The sequence below is a fragment of the Neocloeon triangulifer genome, unplaced genomic scaffold, assembly GCF_031216515.1.
Source record: "Neocloeon triangulifer isolate White Clay Creek 2 clone unplaced genomic scaffold, ASM3121651v1 ptg000003l, whole genome shotgun sequence".
NCBI lineage: Eukaryota > Metazoa > Arthropoda > Insecta > Ephemeroptera > Baetidae > Neocloeon > Neocloeon triangulifer.
The window spans coordinates 3,090,848-3,113,370 of NW_026775546.1; the positions used below are offsets into that span (position 1 = coordinate 3,090,848).

A 22,523-nucleotide genomic window follows, 5' to 3' on the forward strand; every position below is an offset into this window, starting at 1 on the left:
CACTCTGTGTTGAGGAGAATACTACAATTATTTCTATGATTAAAAAGAAGAATCAGTTGGTATATAATTATTTTTGGGGTAACTGGAGATTATAATCAGTTTTTCTTTAATTGAAGTAGTGTTGTACAATCAAGGATTTTTGGTTTAAAATTGATTACTTTGCTTTCCTTTATTATCCACAGAAAAATAGTCAAAAGCTATATTCAGTTTTATTCCAAATTTCCAAATTTTAACTTTCAGCTTCATGTTTCAAAGCAATTATTATTATTTTTTTTTTTTATGAGAAATTGAAAAAAAATAATAAGAATTATGTATTTTTTTTAAGTTACAAAGAGGATAGTACGCAACTGGTATGCAACCTGCGCTGGTGTTGTGCTATGCAAATGGTATAAATACAGCTCCAAAGTGTTCCGCATTTCTAAAGCTACAGAGCCAACAATAAACATTAGATATAATCGAATTTCTTCTCTTCTCTTATGAATAATATTATGATAATTTTTCAAGGAGATTGTTGCGTTTTTCAATTTTCAAGAAAATTCCACTCTTAGAAGTAACAATGAACTGCTTTTCTTCAATCTTGACTGGGAATTCTGTTTCTGGGCACTTGGAAACCGTGTACTTTCGGAGGAACGTGAAAAGCGCCAGCTTCGATTGAACTTGTGCGAATCGATTTCCTTTTAACCAAACACATGAAATTAATTAAAATATTTATAAAAATAAACTTCACGATTACCGATGCATTGCCTAGGTCCTTCTCCAAAAGGCGTGTAGATGTACTGATATTTCTTCATCAATTCTTCGTCACTGAACCTTTCAGGGTCAAATCTGTCAGGGTCTGGGAAGTACTTCGGATCGTTTTGAAGTGCGTAATTAGGAATCGCAACAAATGTGCCTTTCTGTAGAGTAACTTTTGTGTCTGGTATTTTATACGTTTTGGTGCACATCCGCATGTGCAATGCAACCGGTGGGTACTTCCGCAAAGCTTCTAAAAATTTATTTCAAAATAATGTGAAAACAAAACCATCAATATTATCACTTTTCAGTATTTATGATATAATTGCATTATCTTTAGCAAAAAATGGAATTACCTTTAAGGATCCAATCCAAATATTTAATTTCTTTTAGAATTTCATAAGTGATTTTTCCATTAGATTGGGAAAGAATTTTATCAACTTCGGACTGCGCTTTTCTCTGCACATCTTGGTTCATTGCTAACTCCAGCAATGTAAAGCAAATCAATGTAGATGACGTTTCAAACCCAGCTAGAAAGAAAACGGTGGACTGGGCGGCCAAATCAATGTCGTCAAATTCTAAATTGCAATTATTCATAATTACTAAAATTTTTAACTAGTCAATTTTTAGTACTAAATGTAGCGTTAGAGGTGGTTTGATTGAAGGCTTCTTTTTTCAAGTACTTGTCTTCGTCATCTTCATCAATTGCAACGCTACCCTTATCTTTCAACTCGATTAACAACTGCAGAAAATCTTTTCTCACAATGTTTCGCTCCTTTCTTGTCTTCGCCATATCCTTGGTAACTTTTTTAAAATATTCAGTCACGTCCTTATCGAGAATTCTTACATTGAACTTGGCAAAAACCTAATCACGTATTATAAAAATAATTAATAAGAAAATCAGAAGAATATTAAAATTCAAATAACCTTTGGAATAAACACGACGAACAGAACTTTGAAAGCTTGAACCACGCTCTTGGTTGTCAGTCTCTTCCCCATGGATCGGAATTGGTTATCAGGGTTTTGGATAGAGTTGCATTCAATTCCAAAAATACACGAACCTACTATGTCAGTAAATAGACGGCCTAGGAGGTCCTAAATTTCTTTGCTTAGAATATCACGGAATATCACAAAATTATTAAATTTTGTTACTTTGGCCTCAAAACTTTCGTTACGTTCAGCCAGTATTTCCAAATATTCATCAAACTTTTCATTGCACTCATTTATCAAGGGAAACATGGATTTGATTTTTCCTGACGTGAAAGTTGGAATTAACTTTGTGCGTATGTCTTTCCACCTCTGCCCTCCTAAATGGAATAGATTCTTTGCCTGTAATGGATCTGCCTCTTCACTAAACTAAGAAATTCATTTTTTATTTGCAATTAATAAAATTCATATTATTTTTTCTTCTTATTTACTTGAAATCCGTGGTCAACGAAATGTGAGAAATCCTTGACGAAAATTTTCTTGATCAGTTCGGGGTCGATGGCCAAGAGGGTAGGTGTCATGCCCTGGAAGTATCCGACGAAAGGTTCACCCTCATTTTCATGGTACGCGCGTTGCATGAACTGGCAGAGGTGCTCTTTTTGGAGGAAAACCGACGAGATTGATCCGAAAACGGGTACTGGCTTCAAAAATTTAACGTTTTGCTTTTGCCAGTAATCAAAATTTTTTGTGATGAATTTGTATCCGAGATAAATGATGAGGCCCAGAAGTGTGCACGTGACTTTTACTCCAAAGGGGATGTTCGCTAGAAGGTCTAGCATGTTCTAGAAAAAATATATTATTTATTAAAATCATTTCTTTTTATAGGTATGTATTTAAAAGTAAATAAATTATGTGAAATTATAAAAAAAAATAAAAATTGCGCTTCAGACTTCAGACTTTTAGAGCAAAGAAAGCACAAAAGTTATCATTTTATTTTTTCCTGCCATTAAAATTTCTTTTTTCAAGTCATATTTCTTTTCAATTGTAAACCTTTCTTGGTTGAATTGCTCTCGTCTATAAATGATAAGACATTTTTAAGTGGTCCGTAAATTGCATCATTAGAAAACATTTTATCAAATTAATTTGTAATGAGGTTATCATATCTCTATTGTTTGAGATTTGTCTGGTCTAAAAATAAGCTCGCTTTTAACATCAGACGCAAAAACTTGATAATTTCACCCAAATTCAAGTTAGCGTTAAAAATTGCATGTTTCCTCGTTAAAAAATCCTTTAATAAAATATTTTGAAGTGATTGTAATTCCAATCTGGCCAAAGGTGCTCAGAAGCTATTATTATAATACTTTATTGTAATAATTTTCATTTTCCTTTATTACTGAGTAAAATAGTAATTTAATCAGTAAATTACTATTATTATTATATCGAAAATGTTTTGACTATTGAAAATTTAATTGGTTTACATTTTCAATCAAATTGTTTATTTTTAAAAGCGCTTTAAAAAAAAAATGGTCAGAATAATGCACACTTGGGAAATGGTGAAAAAATGTATAATTTTGAAGTTAAATTTCCAAAAAGTCCTATACTCACGTATGAATTCAAATTATCTGTACGATGTGAAACCCGTGAATTATTGGGAAACTGAAGACCTAGAACAACGCCGTCAGTCCTTCGACTGCTCCTTACTTAGCGAGCACTATCAATTTAGCAGTGATCTGATCACGCATAATGATTGATGTTCCACAGATAATAATATTTTTATTTGAAGATAAGATCAAATGTAGGGCATTCTGCAATAAAGAGTTAAGCAACATAAATTATATTTTGTAATTTGTGTTATTGTCGTGAAAAAATGCAGCCGCTTTTATTTTTAATTATAAATCTTTATTAATATAATATTTTAATTTGATCGTTTTTTTTACAACATATTTTAAAAATTTCACCTTCATATAATTTAAATAATATAATTATAAATTTAAATATAAACCTGATATTAATTATGAAAAACTGATAAAGAAAAACTGAAAACCACATATTTCAATTATGTTTTTGAAATATTTTTAATTATATTTTATATAATGTAAATAATGTTACTTTTTTGCATTAGAAATCGAGAAAATGAAGAAAATTTTTTAAATTAAAATAATTAAGCACACAAAACAATTCGATCGGAATCAAAATTAACAAGTTGCATCAAATTAAAATGGTCAGTCATTTGGCTGGGGAGCTTCAAATGCGAGGCCGATCAGGTGGGGGTCGATGACCGGCTTACTTCCAAAGTGAGTTCGCATCGTCGTCGGACTTCCTCCTCCAGCGGCGCTGAGCACCGAGGCATGCCGAGAATACTACTCGAGCCGCAGTCGTCCGGCCACTTATCTCCAACTCGCACTTTCTTTTCTACACTCCGACAGGTAGGTGAGCACGCGAATCGGCGCATTCACAGAATTTATTAATTTAGTTTAGGCTGTGGTGCAAGAGGTTTTAGAGAAAACTAGACTGCATGCCACAAAAGATTTCACTTGGCACCAAACTATTTGTTTTTCAAGTAAAAATATTAATTAATAATTATTCTTCATTCATAGTGTAATAATGTAATAATAAATCCATTAATTATATTTTTTTTTTTTTATATTTTTACTTACACGCATAATTTTTGAATCCTCTCAATCAATTTCAATTGAAATACAAAATTAATATTCCAATTAAATTGGTGCAATTATAAATTGAAACTATCAGAAACATCAAAAAGAAAGTTTAATAAATTATTCATTTTAATATCAGAGACTGCAACTAACTGTCTGCATAAATTAATATTTTATTGAACTTGAGTAATTAACTCTCCTTAGCTGACTTGATTGCATTGATTTAAAACAATTTATTAGATCAAAGATTATTTAAGTGTGCCGGATGAATGTAGAAGGATTGTTTCTTAATGTGGAATTATAAATTATAAAAATTATAATTAATACAAAATTTTAAAAATTTTCTGATAAAAAAAACATAATATTGTCAATATTGTCTCTTTAAGTAACGCATTTTTAAATCATGTAAATTGAAAAATCATGCACTTAAGAAGCTAAAGTTTGTTTAACTTGCCTCATCCACCATTAAGATTATGTATACATGTTTGTAAGTTTGTGCCTAGTCAGCACTTGAGTGATTGTATAAAAAGTATTGTGAACTTAAGCACTTTTTTTTCTCTTCAAAATTCTCTCTTTTTATTTTATGGCAAAAGTGAAATTTTGTTGGATTTTCTTTATTATATTCTGTAGGAGTGAAATGCTGTTTGAGTTTTGCTGCCTGAAGCTATTGGCTGCCGGCGCGGCTGCCGCTGTTGCGATTGTGGTTGCGATCGCTCTTTACGCCAAAGTTACTTGTGGAGTTTGCACCAGCAGCAAAAACATGAAGGGCAAAACGGTCATCATAACAGGTGCAACCTCAGGTAAGCAAAGCAAAAAATAATGACGCATAAAGACTTAAAGGTTCCAAGGATTAATAAAATCAATATTTAACATTTAAATTTAGGAATTGGTAAAGAGGCAGCAAAGGATTTGGCCAAACGAGGCGCCAGACTGATTCTGGCCTGTCGGACTGTCAGCGCAGCCGAGGAAGTCAAAGGTCAGAATTCAGCCTCTTGCATAACAAATCAGATTAAAATTTTAAAAATTACAGCCGAGATCAGCAAAGAGACCGGAAATAATGACATCGAAGTGCGACGCCTGGATTTGGGCTCTTTTGATTCGGTGCGGGAATTTGCAAAAGGAATTTTGGCAAGTGAGAAACGCCTCGACGTGTTGATTCACAACGCTGGCTGCGCAGACACATTCAACAAAAAAGTTTCTCCAGACGGAATTGAGCTGACCTTGGCCACAAACCACTACGGCCCATTCCTTCTGACCCACCTTCTTATCGGTAAATTTGTATATCAAAATTTTCAATTTTTTATATATTATGATAATTACAGATCTGCTGAAGAAATCAAAACCAAGCCGAATTGTGGTCGTCGCCTCCAGCCTGTACGTCATCAAGCACCTGACCCTGGACGAGGTCAATTTGGTCGATGGTCTGCCTGCGTTGATGTACTATCGTTCCAAGTTTGCCAACATAGCGTTCACCCTTGAATTGGCCCGCAAACTCGAAGGAACAGGTGCGTGCTTTTTTAATTTTTGGAAAATATAATTGGCTATATTTTAATTGGTAGGCGTGACCGCTAACTGTCTGCATCCCGGTCTAGTGGACACTGGTATTTGGCGCAGCGTCCCGTTCCCAATGAACCTCGGCCTTAAAGTTATCATCAAAGGATTTTTCAAGGTTTTTGAGGAAAAATTTTTATATTTTGAAAAATTTATATCTGCTTTTTTTCAGACACCTAAAGAAGGTGCCCAGACCACGATTCATTTGGCAGCCTCCAAGGAAGTTGAGGGTGTTTCCGGCAAATACTTTTCAGACTGCAAGGTAAGATATTTCGAGATATTTATGAAGATTATTCGTCTGGCAATAAATAATAAAAATAATAAAACCCCCTTTAGGAAAGTTCTTTGAATGCAGCAGTCCAAGACCGAGATTTTGCAAAGAAGTTCTGGGAAATCAGCGAGAAGATGGTCAAACTTCAGGCCGAAGACCCGAAAATCTAAAATACTCATTGCTCAAGTCGCTCAAGTTTTTTTACACATGCAAATTAATGAATAAACTTTTTCACGTTTTTTTACAACTGCCAACAGTATAACAGCCTCTTTATTATTATTAACTTTTCTGTCATTCTTGGTAATTAGGTTAACATTCTGAGCGTTGTTGCGACTAGACTCAAGTGTTTATAAATAAAGTAAAAGAAACTTAACTGTAGAATACTGTCTGAGGTTGTTCGTGCGCCAGGCAAGATTTTCTTTCATTCTTTGGATTTGTAGAGGCTTTTGTATAGTACCAACAATTAATGACTACTTTGAATTATTTCGAGGGAGAGAGAAGATTCGAAGATCTACTTAAGGTTGTTGATGATGGCGAAAGTGAACTCGTTGGTGGTCGACTGACCGCCCAAGTCTTTGGTGCGCACCTGAAATGTTTAAAAGACAATTTCAGATAATTAAAGGGACAAAATTTGACTCAAAAATTACCTTTCCAGCCTTCAGCACTCTATCGACAGCACTTCTGATCATGTCTCCGTAAAACTGAAGGTTGACGTGGTTCAACATTTTAGCACCGCACAGCAGCATAGCTGTTGGGTTGGCCACATTCTTGCCCACAGCCTCGGAGAAAGTGTGTCGTGCACCCTTTGATAGAAAGATAAAAATTATTCCATTGATTCCATTCTAAAATTTAAACAAATTACAGGCTCAAAAACGACGCATTTTGCACTGTAAGAGGCACCAGCGACGACTCCAGCACCACCAACCAGACCAGCAGCCAAGTTGTCAATAATGTTGCCGTACAAGTTGGGCATCACAAGAACGTCGAATTGTCTTGGGTTGGACACCATTTGCATGGTGCAGTTGTCCACAATCATCGCTTCAAACTGGATCTTTGGGTAAAGCTTTGCAACTTCTTGGCAGCTTCGAAGGAAAAGACCGTCACCTAATTTCATGATGTTGGCTTTGTGCACAGCAGTGACCTATTCATGAATTTAGATTTACTCATTTAAATAGAGATCTCAATGAATATACCTTCTTGCGGTTATTTCTTGTTGCGTAATCAAACGCAAATTTAGCAATGCGTGAGGAATTTTTCCTGGTAACGATTTTCAAGCACTCGACAACACCCTAAAAAGTTGAAATATTTCAATGATTTAAATTTATGGAATTAAAATTTAAAAAACAGTGAAACTTTGAACAAAATTTCGTTACCTTGACAGTTTCATGTTCCAAAGCAGAATATTCGCCTTCAATCTGCTCTCGAATGACAACAGTGTCGATGTTCTGATGTCTGCTCTTTACGCCTGGCAGAGACCTGACGTGCACCACATTAGCGAAAAGGTCAAGCTCTCTGCGCAGTTTCATGTTCAGGGTCTGCAGTTCGCCGGTTCGGCTGTAGTCAGGTGTGGACAGGATGCCCTTGAGGCAGATGCCGTTCTTGGCAATGGAGGCGGCAACGTCCTCCAAGGGCGCACTCATCAGCTGGTTTACTTCGCTGAAGAAGAACTGCTCAAAGTCCACTGGCACTCCAGCCGCCTGAAATTTTATGGAGTAAAAATTAACTTACATTAATTATTTAAAAACAAAATTACCTTGAAAACTTCTGTCATGGCATACATGAGCTCCGGGCCAACACCATCGCCAGGGATCAGGGTGCATTTTGTGCGAGACTTTGGCTTGGAAACTGGAGCTTGCTGCAGAAATTTATTTAAATTAGAAAAATCAAGAGCTTATGAATAAAATGGAGAGACACAACAAAACTGAAAAAATATTTAACTATTTTTAAATTTCAATTGGTTCTTTAAAAAGAGGAAAACTTCTAGATATTTTAGTGCTAGTACATGCAAACAACAGTAAAGAGTAAATTTGATGGTTGTTATAGAGTTAACCAAAGGTTTAATATCTCTCTTACCGTATCCTCAGACTTTACGATTAAAAGGGCGCACGAAGGAGGTGCAAGAAAGGGTGCAGAGAAAAATACATTGAGTGAGATTTGGTATTGCTTTCCAGGCAAGTATGAACAAAAATAATTTGTATACTTACGATGGCATTCTCGTTAGGTGCTGATCCGTGGAGGCACCTGACATGGTGACCTGGAAGGCCTAAAGTGCCCTGCAGAAAGAAATAATAGATGAAAAGTTGCAAAAGAAAAAGAGAGATTTTTTGACGATTTTGAGCATGGATTTGCACAAAATTACTTATTTTAAAAGAAGAAAGACTTTGAGTCTGAATAATTTTTTATTTATTCCACTTTATAAACTGATATGAGAGAAAATTCAAATTTACCCGAGCGACTAGGCTGAAAAAGTTCCTTCCCAGAGCAGCCATTGTTTCCAGCTGGGTCAGAGCACATGCGCAGATGGAAGTTAAATAAATTAACCGGTTGACATTCTAGCGGTAGTTAATAATTGTTATTCCAAACATTTGTTGATTTTATTATTTTCAAAAACTTATAAAAATTAAAGTTTTGAAAAAAAAAATAGTTTTTTTTAATTATTTTTTTAAATGGGAAAATTTATTAACAAATCTTTCTATTAAAAATCGGTTTTAATAATTTTTAAAAACGGTTTTTTATACAGAAAGGGCGTAACCAAAAATTGAGCTCGCTGTCCTTTGGAAATATTGATGTGGATCTTTCGCACAAATTAATTGCAAAATAAGACAGAAAAGCGACTATATTGAGTAGATGATATTTTCAGATCGGAAATGATATATTGATCCTTGTGCCCGACAGAAAATCAGGCAAGTTTTTACCTCTTACAAAGCGTGTAAAAAGTCTCAAAGGTGTTCTCTGTGTGTGTGTAGGTGGCCGCCAAAATGTCAAACCAGAACCTGAAAGTTGGACAAAGGGTGGAGATCACCGGCAAGGGCCTCAAGGGCAATGTGGCCTTCATCGGTACCACGTCATTCGCCCCTGGCAAGTGGGTTGGCGTTGTTTTGGACACCCCTGGAGGCAAAAACAACGGAACCCTTCAGAACAAGCAATATTTCCAGGTGCGGCTGTTGTTCCTCTTCCACCTGTCATTCAACATTTTCAATGCGGCATTACCAAATTTTTTTTTAGCCTTTTGACAAGGCTAATTTTACTAATATTTTGTATCAAGATCCAATTTGAGAGTCCCATAAAAAAAATTGGGAAAAAATTCAAGAAAACTCTTTTGAAGAATTTCAAAATTTTCAGTGTGAAGAGAATCATGGAATGTTTGTCCGGCATTCTCAACTTACCATCCTCGACGATTCTGGACAACCTATGGAAAGTTCTGGTGGTTCTCCATCGTCCTCCACCACGCCCACTGGCAGGACCAGCAGGTTTGTTGCAATACCATAGTTATTATTTGCTTTCAGTTGATTAATCTGAAATTCGAGTCACCTCAGGTGGATCACTTAAATTGACCCTGCAGGTGCAGGATTTTCTATTAAATAATGACCATTTTAATTTATGTAACATGTCCAAGTCAATATGTGCATGGAAACTTTTGAAATTAATTTTGCACGTGTTTTGTGAGAGTTTTACCACTTATTGTATTTTTGACACCTTCAATATTAATCTGTATCTTGTCTCTAAAATTATTTTCCTCCTTCTCCTCTCCGGTTGGTGCTCAAAAGGAAAAGACCCGAGCCCACAAGGTATTTTTTGTTAATATATAATATTTTACAAAATCACACTTGCTTAGCATTTAAAATACCTATTTGAAAATTTTCATCAGCTTTCAATTCAAAAACAAAAATTTAAATCAGGAGCTTTGCAAGCTGATTTGAAGTTGAAGATTAATTTAATAATTTAAAGTGTACACTTATCTTTTGCAAGTGTATCACGGAAATCGTCTTTGACAACATCTACTCAGGCTCGGAAAACTGATCAGATGAGGTAACACAACACACCATTGTCTACAGACATTATAGACCCACTTTAACATGCGACAAATTAGCTAAACTCTAAACTGCATTAACAAAATTTCGCCTCTTTGCATTTCAATGTTTGCTTGTAGTTTGGAAAGATTGGCATAATTGTTAAACCAGCTTACCCTGCATCAAATGAATGGCTGCCTTGATTAGTCTAGGCCTATACCCTCTTTAGAAATTCTAATTAGTTTTCAACTATTTATTTAGACTTCCTGTGCCTGGAATTAAAGTGGAGCCAAAAGATGAGGGACTCTCAGTCACTCCGCTAAAAGAAACACCCCCGGAAACTACCAAGAGAGCTTCATTCGTAGAGGTGCGTTTTTTATAGCCCGTTATTATGACTTCATTTGTGTTAAAATTTGATTTTCAGACTGGATTTGTTGAGAATCTGAAGCCCCAATTTACTCCAGGCCAAGTCCTGTCACCAAGTATTTCATCTCTGAGTTTCCAAGTTGAAGAAAAGACATCCTCGGCTGAGGCTGCTCAATTGAAAAGTGAAAATAAGGATTTGAATGAAAAACTTGAGACTTTGAAAGGTACTAAAATAAAGAAATATGCAACTTAAATTGATTAAAATCTTTTGAAACTAGTCAAACGAGCGCAAGACAAGGAAAAACTGAAAGAGTTCGACAAAGTGCGCCTTCAGCTGGAGCAAATGGTTGAGTTTAAATCAAGGATCATGGATTCTCAGGCCCAACTGCAGAAAGACCTGCAGAGGGCTCGGCAAGAGACCAGAGAGGCTATTGAAGCTAAAGAAAGACATGCCGATGAAATGTCTGATTTGGCAGAGACTGTTGAAATGGCAACGTTGGATAAGGAAATGGCTGAAGAAAAGGTACAAATTTAGAAATAATTTGTTTATATATTGTGTCTAAGCTATTCAAATTTTAATAGGCAGAATATTTGCAACAAGAGTTGGATCAGGCAAAGGAGAAGCTCGAGATGGCCTTGATGGATCTTGAACTGCTCCGAGCAGAGATGAACACTGAAAATAACGATCAGACAGAGAAGTCGAGCACCACAACTCTGGAAATGAAACAGCTGATGCAGCAAAATGCTAAGCTGAAAGAGACGCTTGTTCGGTAAGCAGAGAGTTAAAAAATCATGCCCTCTAGTCATTATTAAATTTTTAGTCTTCGAGATTTGTCTGCCCACGAAAAACACGAATCAAGCAAAATGCAAAAAGAACTTGAGATGAGACGTTCTGAAATCCAAGAGCTCAGCAGAACCAAAGAGAAACTGAGCACCAGGGTTGAAGAACTGGAACAACAAGTAAACATTTTTTTTTTTATTTTGTATAACTTACTTTATTTTCTCTCTCTTTAGATTGCTGAACTTCAAGAGCAAGTTGATGCTGCTTTGGGCGCTGAAGAAATGGTGGAGGCTTTGACTTCTAAAAATTTAAACCTTGAAGAAAAGGTCAATGAACTGGAGGAGACGGTCTCTGACTTGGAGGCTCTGGCTGACATGAATGAGCAGCTGCAAGAGGGCACCAAAGAGATGGAAATGGAGTTGAGAGAAGAACTGGACATGGCTATGATGGCAAAGAGGTATAAAGTAGACATTATTAATTGAAGTATGTTTAAATATGTTCCAAAATTTCTAATAAAGGGAAGCTCAGCATGAAGTTGAGGCCCTGCATGAGACCTTGGCTGATCGTGACATGACGATCAACAAATTCAGAGAACTCGTCCAGAGACTCCAAGAGCAAATCCACCAGCTACAAACTTCTGTTGAAAGGGAGGCCTCCAAACCGATGGCGTCTGTAACAGAAATGATGGACTTCAAGGTTTGAATCAACAAGAAGCTGAAATTTCATGATTTTTATTCCAATTTTTGTTTAGAAAATGATTGCTGATTCCAAGGCTCATACAAAGGCAATCGATCTAGAGCTAAGACGAATTGACGTTCAGCAGGCCAATCAGCATGTGCACTTCCTTACATCTTTCATGCCAGAAAGTTTCCTGGCTAGAGGAAGTAAGTTTATCTCCGTGTGAAACAAAGAAACGGATTAATATTTTGACATTTTAGGTGACAACGATGCTATTCTACTTTTGCTCCTGGTGCCTCGTCTCTTGTGTAAAACGGAGATTCTAATTAAGAAGAGCAGAGACATTTTCCCAACATTGACAGCTGTGATTGATTCGAATTTGGTTCTTCAGGGCCATCAGGTGGCTCAGTACTCATTCAGATCAAGACTGTCGTTCTGGCTCTCTTACATGCAGGTATTTTGAAAATATAATAAGTTTTAACTGAATGTAATGGAATTTGAATCATTTTCAGACTGTCCTCCAGCAGCTAAATAGCAGCGTTCTTACTTGCACGCCAGATGTGCTCCTTCGAATTGGCCTTCTTTACCTCGACCTTGCTGCTCAAGAGAAAACCATCGACAGCTTGCTGGAGTTACTCCGAAAAGACCAATTGGATGAAAACATCCCACTTGAAGGGCTGGAGAAATGCGTTAATTCTCTGCAGGGAATGTTGACCACCTATCTTCCGGACTTCGTCCCTGAACCATCCCTCCTACTCAAAGAGTGCTGCCGAGCTCTCCAGGCTGCCACCGATGGACTCTTTGCCGACTCCTCTGCTATATTTGCTATTTTAGGAGTAAGTTTATTTATTAAAGATTTGACACCAAATTAAAATTTGAATGATTTCAAAGGCAAAGGATAGCAAAATGGGTCAGTTGTTGAAGGATATCAGCACAGTGAGTGACCTTTTGCGCCAGCAGCTGAAGCAAACGAGAAGACGACTTCCAAACGAGGGCTACGTCGTCAGTCCGAAGGTTGCAGCTCATGCTGATCCTGTTCAACAGTGTCTGAAGCTGACTTCAAAAATATTGCTTGCTCTTCATGAAACAGCTAAAAACACAATCTCTCTCTGTTCAGCTTCAGAGGGTAATCTAGACTTTGGAAATTCAAACAGGGTTAATAATGGCTTTTGAAATAATAGGTGCTGAATTGAATTCTGACAAAGCACTTGAGGTCTTCACATCAGCTGTTGATCGAATCTTTGATGCCGAAGACAAAGGGGCAGTTGAATGCATCAAAGCAGCTATTGAGACTTTGAAGTATAGAGTGAACAGCCTGTCTGTAGCTGCTCAGGAGACGGAATTTGATCTAGAACCGAAAAAAGAGACAAAGGCATGCCTAATCTGCCATTAAAAAATTAACTCTTTAATTGAATTAAATTTTGTTAGACTACTCCTCCCATTGTGCTTCGAGCTCAAGTTGTCAAGAAAGAGCTGGAAGAGACAAAGATTTTGAAACAGAAACTGGAAACCAGAGAGACTGACATCAAGGTGAACAACTTGGTCATTGCATTTTAATTTTTTATGCTAATTTTTAAACTCTTAACAGGAAATGAAGAAGGCAATGAAGCTGAAGCAAGAAGAATTGAGCGAAATGGTTATAAGAAAAGACTTGGCTGAGAGCAAATTGGGCAATGTCCACAAAGATTATGCCTTGAATCTGGAAAAGCTGCAGGTAATATTTCATGAATTCTATTTTTTTTAAATAGTTGGAGTCAATCTCAAATTATGCAATCATGTCCATTAACTTATAAGAGAGATTTTATTATTGATTTTTGGTCCTGATTTTCTGCACAAATAGCTTAGCTTTAATTAATTATGAAAAGATTACTTTTCATCATTTGTTATCAGTATTGAATATTTTAAAATTGTGATTGCAATAGCAGATAAAAACATTAGGGATCACGCCCTGCAAGTGTCATATTAAATAATGTTTAAATCACTTGTTATGAATTCATCAAGATTAAAAAATAAATTAAATATTATTTATTATCGATTTACAGCGTAAATATGACGACAGTCAAATGCTTCTTAAACGGAAAGAAAAGGAGTTTGAAGAAACCATGGACCACCTGCAGGCTGATATAGATTCTTTGGAGTCGGAACGTGGAGAGCTCAAGGAGAAGATGAAGAGCATATCAAAGAAGGCATTGATCGAAGGCATGGCAAGAAGCAATGCTGCTGGAGGTTTGTTCAGATTAAGCTTGTTAATATTTTCCTGATTAAAATTGTATATAGCCTCACTGGCCACCACTCCAAGCTCAACTGGACCAAGTTTGCCCATTTCTGTGACCGACTCTCCCCTCTTGGTGCAAGAAATCAAGAGCTTGAGGGAAGCATTGAAGGAGTCGCAGCGTCAGGCTCAGGCATTACGAGCACACCAAGCACGAAACATCCTCTCAGAACTTCCTGTTATAAATGTAGGATTGGGACATTGAAATTTATTAAAATACTAGACTAAATCTAAAATTACCAGGTGATCAAGAAGCCTACTGAAATTGAGCCAAGCAACCTCACAGAATTGTCAAAGAAAGCGTCAAAATTGCACAAAGTATTTAAATAATTTATTTTTGTTAGTGAAATATTTAACCTTTTTGGCAGGAGCTGAGCGACTTCTACCTGAGTGCCAGGGTGGTTGATCTGAGCAACAGAAGAGCAGGCGAGAAGCCTTTGCTTGAAAAGACATCTCCAGCTTATCAATTGGTTGAACGTAAAAACAAAGAGAATCAGCTCATTCAAGATTTTGATACCTTAACCGTAATAACGAAATTTTGGCAAATGTGAATTTCAATATTAAAAGCGATCTTTTCAGAGTGCTGTACAAGAAGAGATGTTGAAGAGAAAATCGGGGGCCAAAGCTGAGTCGTTTTTCTCAACCTTCCCATCAGTAGAGATGGCCAAGGTATTTATTATTAAAATAACGTGAGGTATTTCCAGATTTTAATCGATATTTTTGTATTTCAGGCTATGAAGGAAAAAGACACTGTCTTGGTGGGTCGCGTTAATGTTGGAGGCACAGAGAACGCCACAAAGATTCCTCTTGTTGTGGATCTGGAAGCCTTGAAGATGATCCACAATTCAGTGGCTCCATATGCTGTGGGTCGAGCATGAATTCCGCACTTTCCACTACGCTCTGCTAAAATGTTTCCTTTAAGTTATTTCTTATTTATTGAGGATTGGGGAACTTAAGTTATGCAAACCCTAGCTATTACTGAAATCTTATATTAGAGAACCCCACGTTTGATTACTTAAAACACTTTTTTGGTCATGTATTATGCTAATTATTATGGAAAGTCATTAAAAACGCTTATATACAATTACTTGATATCTTATTTGTATATAAATAAATACCATATTTTTGCTTAAACAATTTTGTAATATATAAGTCAGTCTAAATTATACTACTGTCTCTAAATACAAGGCTTTCAGTGAAAGAGATTTGGTTTTCAACTGAAATTAGGTGCGCAACACAAACGCACTGCAGTGACACAGGGAGCGTCCATAAATTTTTGATCGGTCAAACAAAGTGCCGAATAAATCTAAAAGATTTATTTGTTACAGCCGTGTGGCGTTGCGCAGACAAAAAGCTCTGCACTCTGTTAAGCACTTGACAGAGAGCAGATGAGGCGCGCTTGAAAAATAGACAATATCTAAGGGATAGCGCGCCTGAATGAGAATCCGAGGGGGCTAAATCTGTCATCAGCGGAGATAAATCACGCTCAAATATATTTATGCAAGTAGCGTGCAAGTAAATATACGCGCGCGGTGGCGCTTGTAAATCTATCTAGCCCTCGACCAGATAAATATTTTCGCAGCCTCGTTTGCTTGCTTTTTGGATCATCGGCTCAGTTGCCTGATAGACTTCGTTCAGCGAGCAACACGCTTTGTGAACCCACCACTCGTAATTCGCGCGTTTCATTTTTATTAGTAAATTTTATCAAGTTGAATTTCAGGTAAAAACCTATTAATTTGAATAAGGTTCACTTTTTGAGTAAAAAATATATTTTATATATTATACGCAAAAATTCTTTAAAAATATTTTATCTTAGAAATTTTTTAACAAGAATTTTTATTATCATTTCAGATGAAGAAGCTGGCATTCCAATGGTTGCAATTTTCTATTTGCTAGTTATTATAATTGCAAATTTATCAAATGGTAAGCAGTCTTCCGTAACAAATTTTTTATTTTGATAAAAATAGTCTGTATTTAGACAGTCGTAAATCAAAGTTCTGCAATATTTGCAAACGTTCAAAACGAAAGAATTAGTTTGTTTTAAATACAATAAACATAGAAAACTCTTTCTTTGACGGAACATCTACGCTCTGAAACAAAAACTGCGCTTGTGGCCAAGGCAAAAAATGCTCTGTTTTTGTTGAAGACCGCTCACAAAATAAACAAGGGGCCTTTTTCTAGTTTCGCCGCATGTGCTTTTGGAGAAGTCGTCAACCAGCGACTTAGAGGATGACTTGGTGGCGGTGGAGAAACACGCTGGCTTGACAGCCAAACTCAGATGCAATTCTGCTACCGTCCACCGGGTTCATTGGACCAAGGTAAAAAAACGATAATTTTTTTCATTAACTTTTGCTTCATCCTTTAAGATATAATCCATAAATTTGACAATTTTGCGCAATGACCTCATGCTAATAGCGTGAAAATGTCGCGCGTCTCTGTCGAGATTGTGTTTGGATAAATAGTGAGAATTGAGAAAAAATGAGATGGGGAGATAAAAATTGAAGCAAACCTGTCAAAAGTGTCAGCTGATAAGGGAAGCTACCGAACGCGTTGAGTGACACTGTGTCATGATAAAAATATAACGCTCTGATTGATAAGCCACCGATGTTACACACAAATTGAATACTCGCTCTTTTAGAAAGCACGTTTTAACACCTTGTTATCTTAAAAAAAGTGTCTCGTTATTTGCGCATCAATGTTCTTGCACTCTAAAAAAAAAACACATGTTGCATAAAAAAAATATATTATTCATTCGACTGAAAACTCGTGAAACATTGAAATATAAATATTTAATTTGTTTTGGCACATGGAATTTATACTTAAATTTTTATTATTATTAGTTTTTTTTATAACTCTTTTAATATGAATTTATTTATTATTTGGTTTAGAATGGAAAAAGACTGTCCTGCAGCAAAGGAGGTTGTCGACCTACCCTGAAAATAACTAACCTCAGCTTGGATGATGACGGGCTTTACCAATGCTGGCTCCCCCCTGGTTTGCCGGCAAATCCCGCTTACGACCTCAAAGTCATAGGTAAATGCCTGCGCGTCTTTTGAGCAGATAAAAATTCGGTCCTGTCATCTCCTCTCTCAGCTAAGCGTCCCCTGCAGAGTTGCAAAGTATGCAACTTGCCTGTCACCCGCACAGCGCTGGTTGCCTAGCTGCGTTCTCTGCAGGGGATATTTTTCCGCTCGAGCTCAAACATGTCAGAACTCGCAAGTCCCTCATCCCTTGCGCCTGTCGCCTCGCGAAAGTGGGCAACCTGTACGTCATGCGTGACAAACATGTTGCCTAATTTAAATCCGCAGGGGTTGGTTGACTTGGTTGTATGCTTAGCGCGTAAATTGCTGGCATTTGAACTTTGGGGGGCAAAGCAATTACGAAAGCCGCAAGAGATGATTGACATGAGTCTATTTTGATTATCCTGCGGGATATTAATTATGTGCCAAAATTGACTAATTTCCGTGTCAATCTCAGTTCCCCGCAAGGAGACAGAGGTGCCCAGCGTGTATGCAGGGGTGGCCGGACCCCCGGAAATTGAGGGTCCTGGAAACTTGAGCGTCCCTCTCGGAGCGGCGGTCGCTCTACGCTGCAGCATCGTGAGCTCTTTGCCGCCAAATATCCAGTGGCTGCGACTGCTTCCTGATTATCCCCTGGAACAGGGCCACAAACATCGAAAGGTGCTAGAGTACGAGGGGGCAATGTACGAGGTGCTCACGCCCAGTGGGGTTGCTGCCCTTTCTAATAATACGTGGCTCACTAAACTAGTTCTTGCCAAACTCAACAAAAAAGACTCGGGGTAATTTAAAATAAAAATATTATATTTTAACAAAATATTAATTTAAAAAAAATCTGCCTGCTTTAGGTATTACGTTTGTGTAGCAACAAATAATCATGGATTTCAATTTCGAGGAGGCTTTGTCACCGTAATGGAAAAATCTCCATCAATAAGTAAATTTACACTATAATAAAATTAGCTATATTAATTAAAGTTAAACTAATTTTTGTAGGCGTTGATGGAGGTGGCCAGTCGGAAGTTTTGTACATTGAGGTGGTGTTGATAGCAACAGTTTTTATGCTCTTTGCCACAATAGCTCTGGCTCTCATTTACTTGGCCCATTGGAATAGACGACACCGACATGTGGCCAACAATCTGTGATAATACATAATACGCTCGCGAATCTCTTATTTAATTTATAAGATTTCAACTGGTTTAAAGTCCTCTCCAATAAAAATGCATTTCTGATGCCAATCATCATTATTTGATCCACTTTATTTTTACCCAAGAGAGAAGCCATCGGCGAGGCTGATTGCGAACGAGATTTCCTTTTCCTTCTTTTTCTAATCAAACTCGGCTCCTATTGTGATGGAAATATCGTCCGAGACAATCAACGTCGAGTGGTACCATCGATCTGTGTCTAGCACAACTGCAATCGAGAGTAATTTGATTCAGTTTCCATCAGCGCGAGTCTAATGATAGAGAAGACCGTACTTATATCCCCCGGCTTTAGAATCGTCTGCATGATGGAGCAGCGATAGAGACACTCCGGGGGTGGTTGCAGAACCCAAAGTTTGTGGCCTTTCAGCTGCGCCTGCCACGAAACGTGACCAACATTGTCCACCTAAAATCAATTAAATTAAATTCAAAAAAATATATTAATGGCTCTATTCAAAAATTTAAATCATTTTAGTACAGCTTTCAACTGTGAATTAAATTGTTTTAAAAAGAATTCAGAAATTAAATTATATAATATTTTTATGCAACGCTGCTGTCAGAGTATAAAAAAAGTTATCTTCTCACCAGATTTTTTTAAATTTTGCAAGCTGCGGTACATTAGTGTTGCAGGTTTCATAATAAGAAAATATTATCTTGTCAATCTCGATTTTTTTTTTATAAATTTTAATCTAACGTTTTTCACGTTTTTCACTTATCATAATTTCAATTTAGCAATTGATTTTTTCATTACTAACATGCATATGGGCTCCGTATCCAGGGCTTCCAATAAATATCCAATCGAGCTGCCTGTTTTCAGAGTTTTCTGGGAGAAAATACGGTCTCGAATAATGTTGCCTGAGTTGACGAGACACCCTGTCATCACAGTTGCTCCTTTGAAGTATTTTCAATAAATGCGATGATCAATTTTTATTGGTATTTTTCCTCACCAGCCGACGTACCACGGTTTTCCGGTGGCTCGTTCCTCGCTCATATTGAGAAATTCAGCCAGGCTTCGGAATTCCGTTTTGTATGGAAAAAACTGGCAATTGGGCTGCGGGCTATCGCGGTACAGGCGTCGCAAGAAGTCCAGGCTGATGACGCTGGGCGCGGTCCAATTTCGCATCGCATCCTCGATTACCACTGGCCGCCCGCTCGAAGCGTACCTTCAGGAGAAAAACTACAAATCATCGGATTTCGTAATAAATTCCCCCTTTTCCTACTACATAACCCATTGAATAAAATTCTCGTTTTTCATGTTATTTGATAGGTTCGTAATCGCAAGTCAGCGAGAAGTATCCGAGCGTGAACGCTTATGCGCAACAACGCTGATAGAATTTTTTATCTCGGGCCTGCAGCGCAGCCCCGGCGTAATTTTTCACTTTGCTGAGCTTTGCTTCCATCTCGAGTTTCCGCTCTCCGAGCACAAATTGAAAAGGAAAACAATAAATAATATTCCCTTTTGACAACAAATGAGAAGGAAACTCGGCGAAAAAATGAATCTTGCCAAGTGCGCCCCACTTATTATTTTTTCCATAGTAATTCTGAGAAGGAGAGGGTGGCGTTTTCCGCCCAATAATTTACGTTTGCTCGAAATGTTGGGGAGAGATCTTGGTAATCCTGTCCACGGAATCAACTCCGACGCATACGGAGCAATCCTCAGGGCGACGGGTCGTGTCTTGGAGCCAATCTGGGTTTTCCAACAAGCACTGCAATAAGAGAGCGCGCACGAAATGAAAATATATGAAGAGGGAAGTCGATATTTCATATAACGGGAGAGTGCAATTTCAATAAAGAGTCGGCGGCCGGGTAGAGATATGGGAGCAGGGGTGGTTTGGATTTAGAAATATATGCATACCGCGTTAACCCTTGTTGGAGCGGAAAATCGAATTGCTCTCATTCGATTGTACCTTAATCATGATGCCAGATGCGCTCCAACTTTGAACATGCTATGCTAATTCGATTTCATCCAAAGTTTGCCACGACAGCAAAGAGGCCCCTCTGGAGTTGCCATGCAAAGTCTTGCTTCACAAAGCACAAATTGATTTGAATAAATTATCTTGGCAGGTAAATTGACAATGTCAGCCAATCTCAACTATGCGATGTAAATCAATTCAGGTTTGCAATAAATAATTTGCCATTTTTAAGCAAAAAACTTGTAAAAAAATTTGTTCTAATTAACATTTTTGTTACATAACTAAATTTTCTACTTCTTCTTTAAAAGTTTTATTTACTATTTGAAATTTTGAAAAACATCACCTTTTCATCTTGAAGACGCCTACCCCACCAAGAAAGGTAAGTGGAGACCGTTGCAGGTGCCAGGAATATGCCTGAAAACCAGCCGAGAAAGCAAACCGCCCCAATGGCCACCAGATACACGGTCTTGATTCTCTGCGGGCCGCCCCCGGAGGCCGAAGCTCGCAGCTTCCGGGCCGCCTCCAGTGATGCAACAGTGCTCGGAGCAACGCCGTGTTTTTCGCATTTGGCCATTATCCTGCGAAGCCGGGTGGCTAATTCGGAGGCAGTGACCCGTGGGAGCGAGTCATCCGCGTTTCCCTGCTGCATGTCTGTGGCAGATGAAAGGAAGCTTCGACTGATGTAACTGGAAATGACAGCGGATCGGAACGGCGTATTGTGTGTGGGCGTCCAACACAAGGGAGGAAATGTGTCAGATGGGGCGCTAAAAAGCTTTACGAGAGCGAGGTGTCGATGCAACACCCCCACTACACAATGGAAGAGAATTTAAAAAGGCAGTTTTGATCAGAAAAAAAGCAGAGAAATGCATGTTTCTTTAATAGATTGTAATTTTATTTTTATTTTTTGTTAACATATTAATATAAAATACGCATTAAAAATCTTAAAAATTTCATTTTTTATTCAGTGAATTTTAAATAATTTCACGCTATATTTAACGAAGATCCATTTTTATTAGCTTATAAAGTAATAAAAAAGGTTCATATTTAAATTTTAAATTCATTCTTTTCTCCGCTTTCCCTTTACAAATTTGGAAAATTTTTAAATTAACGAGCACACAACATGAGATTACACAAACTTTTTCCCTTGATTATGTCTTTAATTTATCCTCATTTTTTAAATATATGTAGTAGAAAAAGAAAATAAAACATGATTTTTTTTTAATGATTTTTAGCGATTTTTAGATTGGCCTGCGGCGACGTAGCGGGTAGCGCGAAGGAGATGAGTACGCCTGCTTTGGCGCCAAAACCACCTGTTAGGAGATTTCATCCGCTAGAGGCGCCCCTCTCGAGGCACTCATGCTGCCTGGCCCCCTGGTGACCATAAGTGAAAGCTCACCGCCAAACACACTGCGTGCTACCGAATTTTCGGCGATTCGCCGGCCTACGTGCTAATTCGGCCGCAGTGCCATGCAGAACCACCCCTGGAGACCGTTTTTGCGACCAAAGTCGGTAAGTTGAGCGTTTCAAATCCGGCCCTTGACTCGTTTGCGGCCTTCTTGCCGACGGCCCGTTTTGGCGCCCAGGGGGCCTTGTCGGCCCGACGCGCATTTCGGCTGAAATAAGACTCAAAGGGACCTCTTTTCTAGGGCTGTTGAGTCCCCAACTTTAACTATTTTCCACTTCCGATAAAACAACCGCAGAAAGGAGGCGTGACCCGGACGTGATTTCTTGTTTTGAACACTTGTTTTTTGAGTATATCGCACCAGACATGTGATAAAAAAGCTACCGTATCAAGTTACAGTCACCACTTTTCAAACAGTTCAGGCCATAATCTTATTTAATTAATTTCATTTGCATCATTTTTACTCAATATTGATTATTTTCATGTGTAAAGATTGTTAATTTAATATCCTGGCTGCTTACACTGTAATATTGAATGTTTTGCAATTTCAGGAGTGATGGAGGGGCGGAGGCCCTCAGGACGGCTGCATCAGGCCATCCGGGCCTACCACCCGGCCGCCTCCACAGAGGTGGCCCTCGAGGTGGACGACGTGCTTGAGGAGGATCCGGAGCACACAGCACCGTCAGGCTGGCTCTTTGGAAGGAACCGGAGAACAAACTCCAAGGGATATTTTCCTTGTAAGTTTAA

General features: G+C 37.8%; 7 protein-coding genes across 13 annotated transcripts in view; 4 read left to right on the forward strand and 3 right to left on the reverse strand.

Moving 5' to 3' along the window:
* Positions 1–8: 8 nt before the first annotated feature.
* Positions 9–3,402, reverse strand: LOC132205892 (cytochrome P450 9e2-like). Its single transcript, XM_059635257.1, has 8 exons — positions 3,265–3,402; positions 2,151–2,501; positions 1,885–2,088; positions 1,660–1,827; positions 1,366–1,597; positions 1,089–1,310; positions 734–985; positions 9–674 (listed from the first exon to the last, which is right to left on the reverse strand). The coding sequence occupies exons 2-8, from the start codon at positions 2,496–2,498 to the stop codon at positions 487–489; spliced, it is 1,614 nt and encodes a 537-aa protein (XP_059491240.1). The 5' UTR covers positions 2,499–2,501; positions 3,265–3,402; the 3' UTR covers positions 9–486.
* A 541-nt stretch (positions 3,403–3,943) lies between these two features.
* Positions 3,944–6,648, forward strand: LOC132192701 (retinol dehydrogenase 14). The gene is made up of 8 exons (XM_059612783.1): positions 3,944–4,085; positions 4,947–5,116; positions 5,200–5,292; positions 5,347–5,586; positions 5,639–5,821; positions 5,876–5,985; positions 6,040–6,129; positions 6,204–6,648. The coding sequence occupies exons 2-8, from the start codon at positions 4,954–4,956 to the stop codon at positions 6,306–6,308; spliced, it is 984 nt and encodes a 327-aa protein (XP_059468766.1). The 5' UTR covers positions 3,944–4,085; positions 4,947–4,953; the 3' UTR covers positions 6,309–6,648.
* On the reverse strand, positions 6,366–8,663 carry LOC132192700 (isocitrate dehydrogenase [NAD] subunit beta, mitochondrial). The gene is made up of 8 exons (XM_059612782.1): positions 8,586–8,663; positions 8,343–8,411; positions 7,892–7,993; positions 7,512–7,835; positions 7,332–7,427; positions 7,001–7,279; positions 6,786–6,941; positions 6,366–6,724 (listed from the first exon to the last, which is right to left on the reverse strand). Exons 1-8 carry the CDS (start codon positions 8,625–8,627, stop codon positions 6,650–6,652), a joined length of 1,143 nt encoding a protein of 380 aa, XP_059468765.1. The 5' UTR covers positions 8,628–8,663; the 3' UTR covers positions 6,366–6,649.
* Positions 8,664–8,896: 233 nt separating this feature from the next.
* LOC132192841 (dynactin subunit 1) lies at positions 8,897–15,329 on the forward strand. 3 transcript variants are annotated; one of them, XM_059613014.1, is made up of 25 exons: positions 8,897–9,041; positions 9,105–9,293; positions 9,481–9,608; positions 9,906–9,926; positions 10,108–10,167; positions 10,410–10,515; positions 10,573–10,738; positions 10,793–11,037; positions 11,097–11,284; positions 11,336–11,474; positions 11,529–11,752; positions 11,814–11,991; positions 12,047–12,179; positions 12,234–12,427; positions 12,486–12,809; positions 12,865–13,099; positions 13,155–13,345; positions 13,402–13,503; positions 13,562–13,687; positions 14,016–14,199; positions 14,251–14,432; positions 14,489–14,563; positions 14,614–14,769; positions 14,825–14,914; positions 14,977–15,329. In XM_059613014.1, exons 2-25 carry the CDS (start codon positions 9,117–9,119, stop codon positions 15,121–15,123), a joined length of 3,771 nt encoding a protein of 1,256 aa, XP_059468997.1. In that variant the 5' UTR covers positions 8,897–9,041; positions 9,105–9,116; the 3' UTR covers positions 15,124–15,329. The 3 variants fall into 3 exon arrangements, with proteins under 3 accessions (XP_059468997.1, XP_059468998.1, XP_059468999.1); XM_059613015.1 differs by lacking the exon at positions 9,906–9,926; XM_059613016.1 differs by lacking the exons at positions 9,906–9,926; positions 10,108–10,167.
* Positions 15,330–15,830: 501 nt separating this feature from the next.
* On the forward strand, positions 15,831–18,512 carry LOC132193092 (fibroblast growth factor receptor 1). Its single transcript, XM_059613474.1, has 7 exons — positions 15,831–15,965; positions 16,097–16,168; positions 16,427–16,563; positions 17,134–17,278; positions 17,723–18,044; positions 18,111–18,196; positions 18,256–18,512. The coding sequence occupies exons 2-7, from the start codon at positions 16,117–16,119 to the stop codon at positions 18,402–18,404; spliced, it is 891 nt and encodes a 296-aa protein (XP_059469457.1). The 5' UTR covers positions 15,831–15,965; positions 16,097–16,116; the 3' UTR covers positions 18,405–18,512.
* Positions 18,492–22,446, reverse strand: LOC132193091 (bifunctional arginine demethylase and lysyl-hydroxylase JMJD6-like). 3 transcript variants are annotated; one of them, XM_059613472.1, is made up of 7 exons: positions 22,010–22,446; positions 20,718–21,025; positions 20,043–20,167; positions 19,409–19,624; positions 19,217–19,352; positions 18,738–18,867; positions 18,492–18,672 (listed from the first exon to the last, which is right to left on the reverse strand). In XM_059613472.1, the coding sequence occupies exons 2-7, from the start codon at positions 21,021–21,023 to the stop codon at positions 18,587–18,589; spliced, it is 999 nt and encodes a 332-aa protein (XP_059469455.1). In that variant the 5' UTR covers positions 21,024–21,025; positions 22,010–22,446; the 3' UTR covers positions 18,492–18,586. The 3 variants fall into 3 exon arrangements, with proteins under 3 accessions (XP_059469455.1, XP_059469454.1, XP_059469456.1); XM_059613471.1 differs by lacking the exon at positions 22,010–22,446 and having other exon boundaries at positions 20,718–21,215; XM_059613473.1 differs by lacking the exons at positions 20,718–21,025; positions 22,010–22,446 and adding an exon at positions 20,317–20,663.
* The window catches only part of LOC132193089 (phosphatidylinositol 3-kinase regulatory subunit alpha), a 54,811-nt gene continuing 54,035 nt past the window's right edge, over positions 21,748–22,523 (forward strand). Inside the window, exons 1-2 of one of the 3 annotated variants that reach the window (XM_059613469.1) lie at positions 21,748–21,883; positions 22,328–22,513. In XM_059613469.1, the coding sequence (XP_059469452.1) occupies positions 22,333–22,513 (181 nt within the window). In that variant the 5' untranslated portion in view covers positions 21,748–21,883; positions 22,328–22,332. Of the gene's footprint in view, positions 21,884–22,173; positions 22,193–22,247; positions 22,263–22,327; positions 22,514–22,523 lie in introns of those variants that run through there. The other 2 variants (XM_059613470.1, XM_059613468.1) reach the window with 2 other exon arrangements.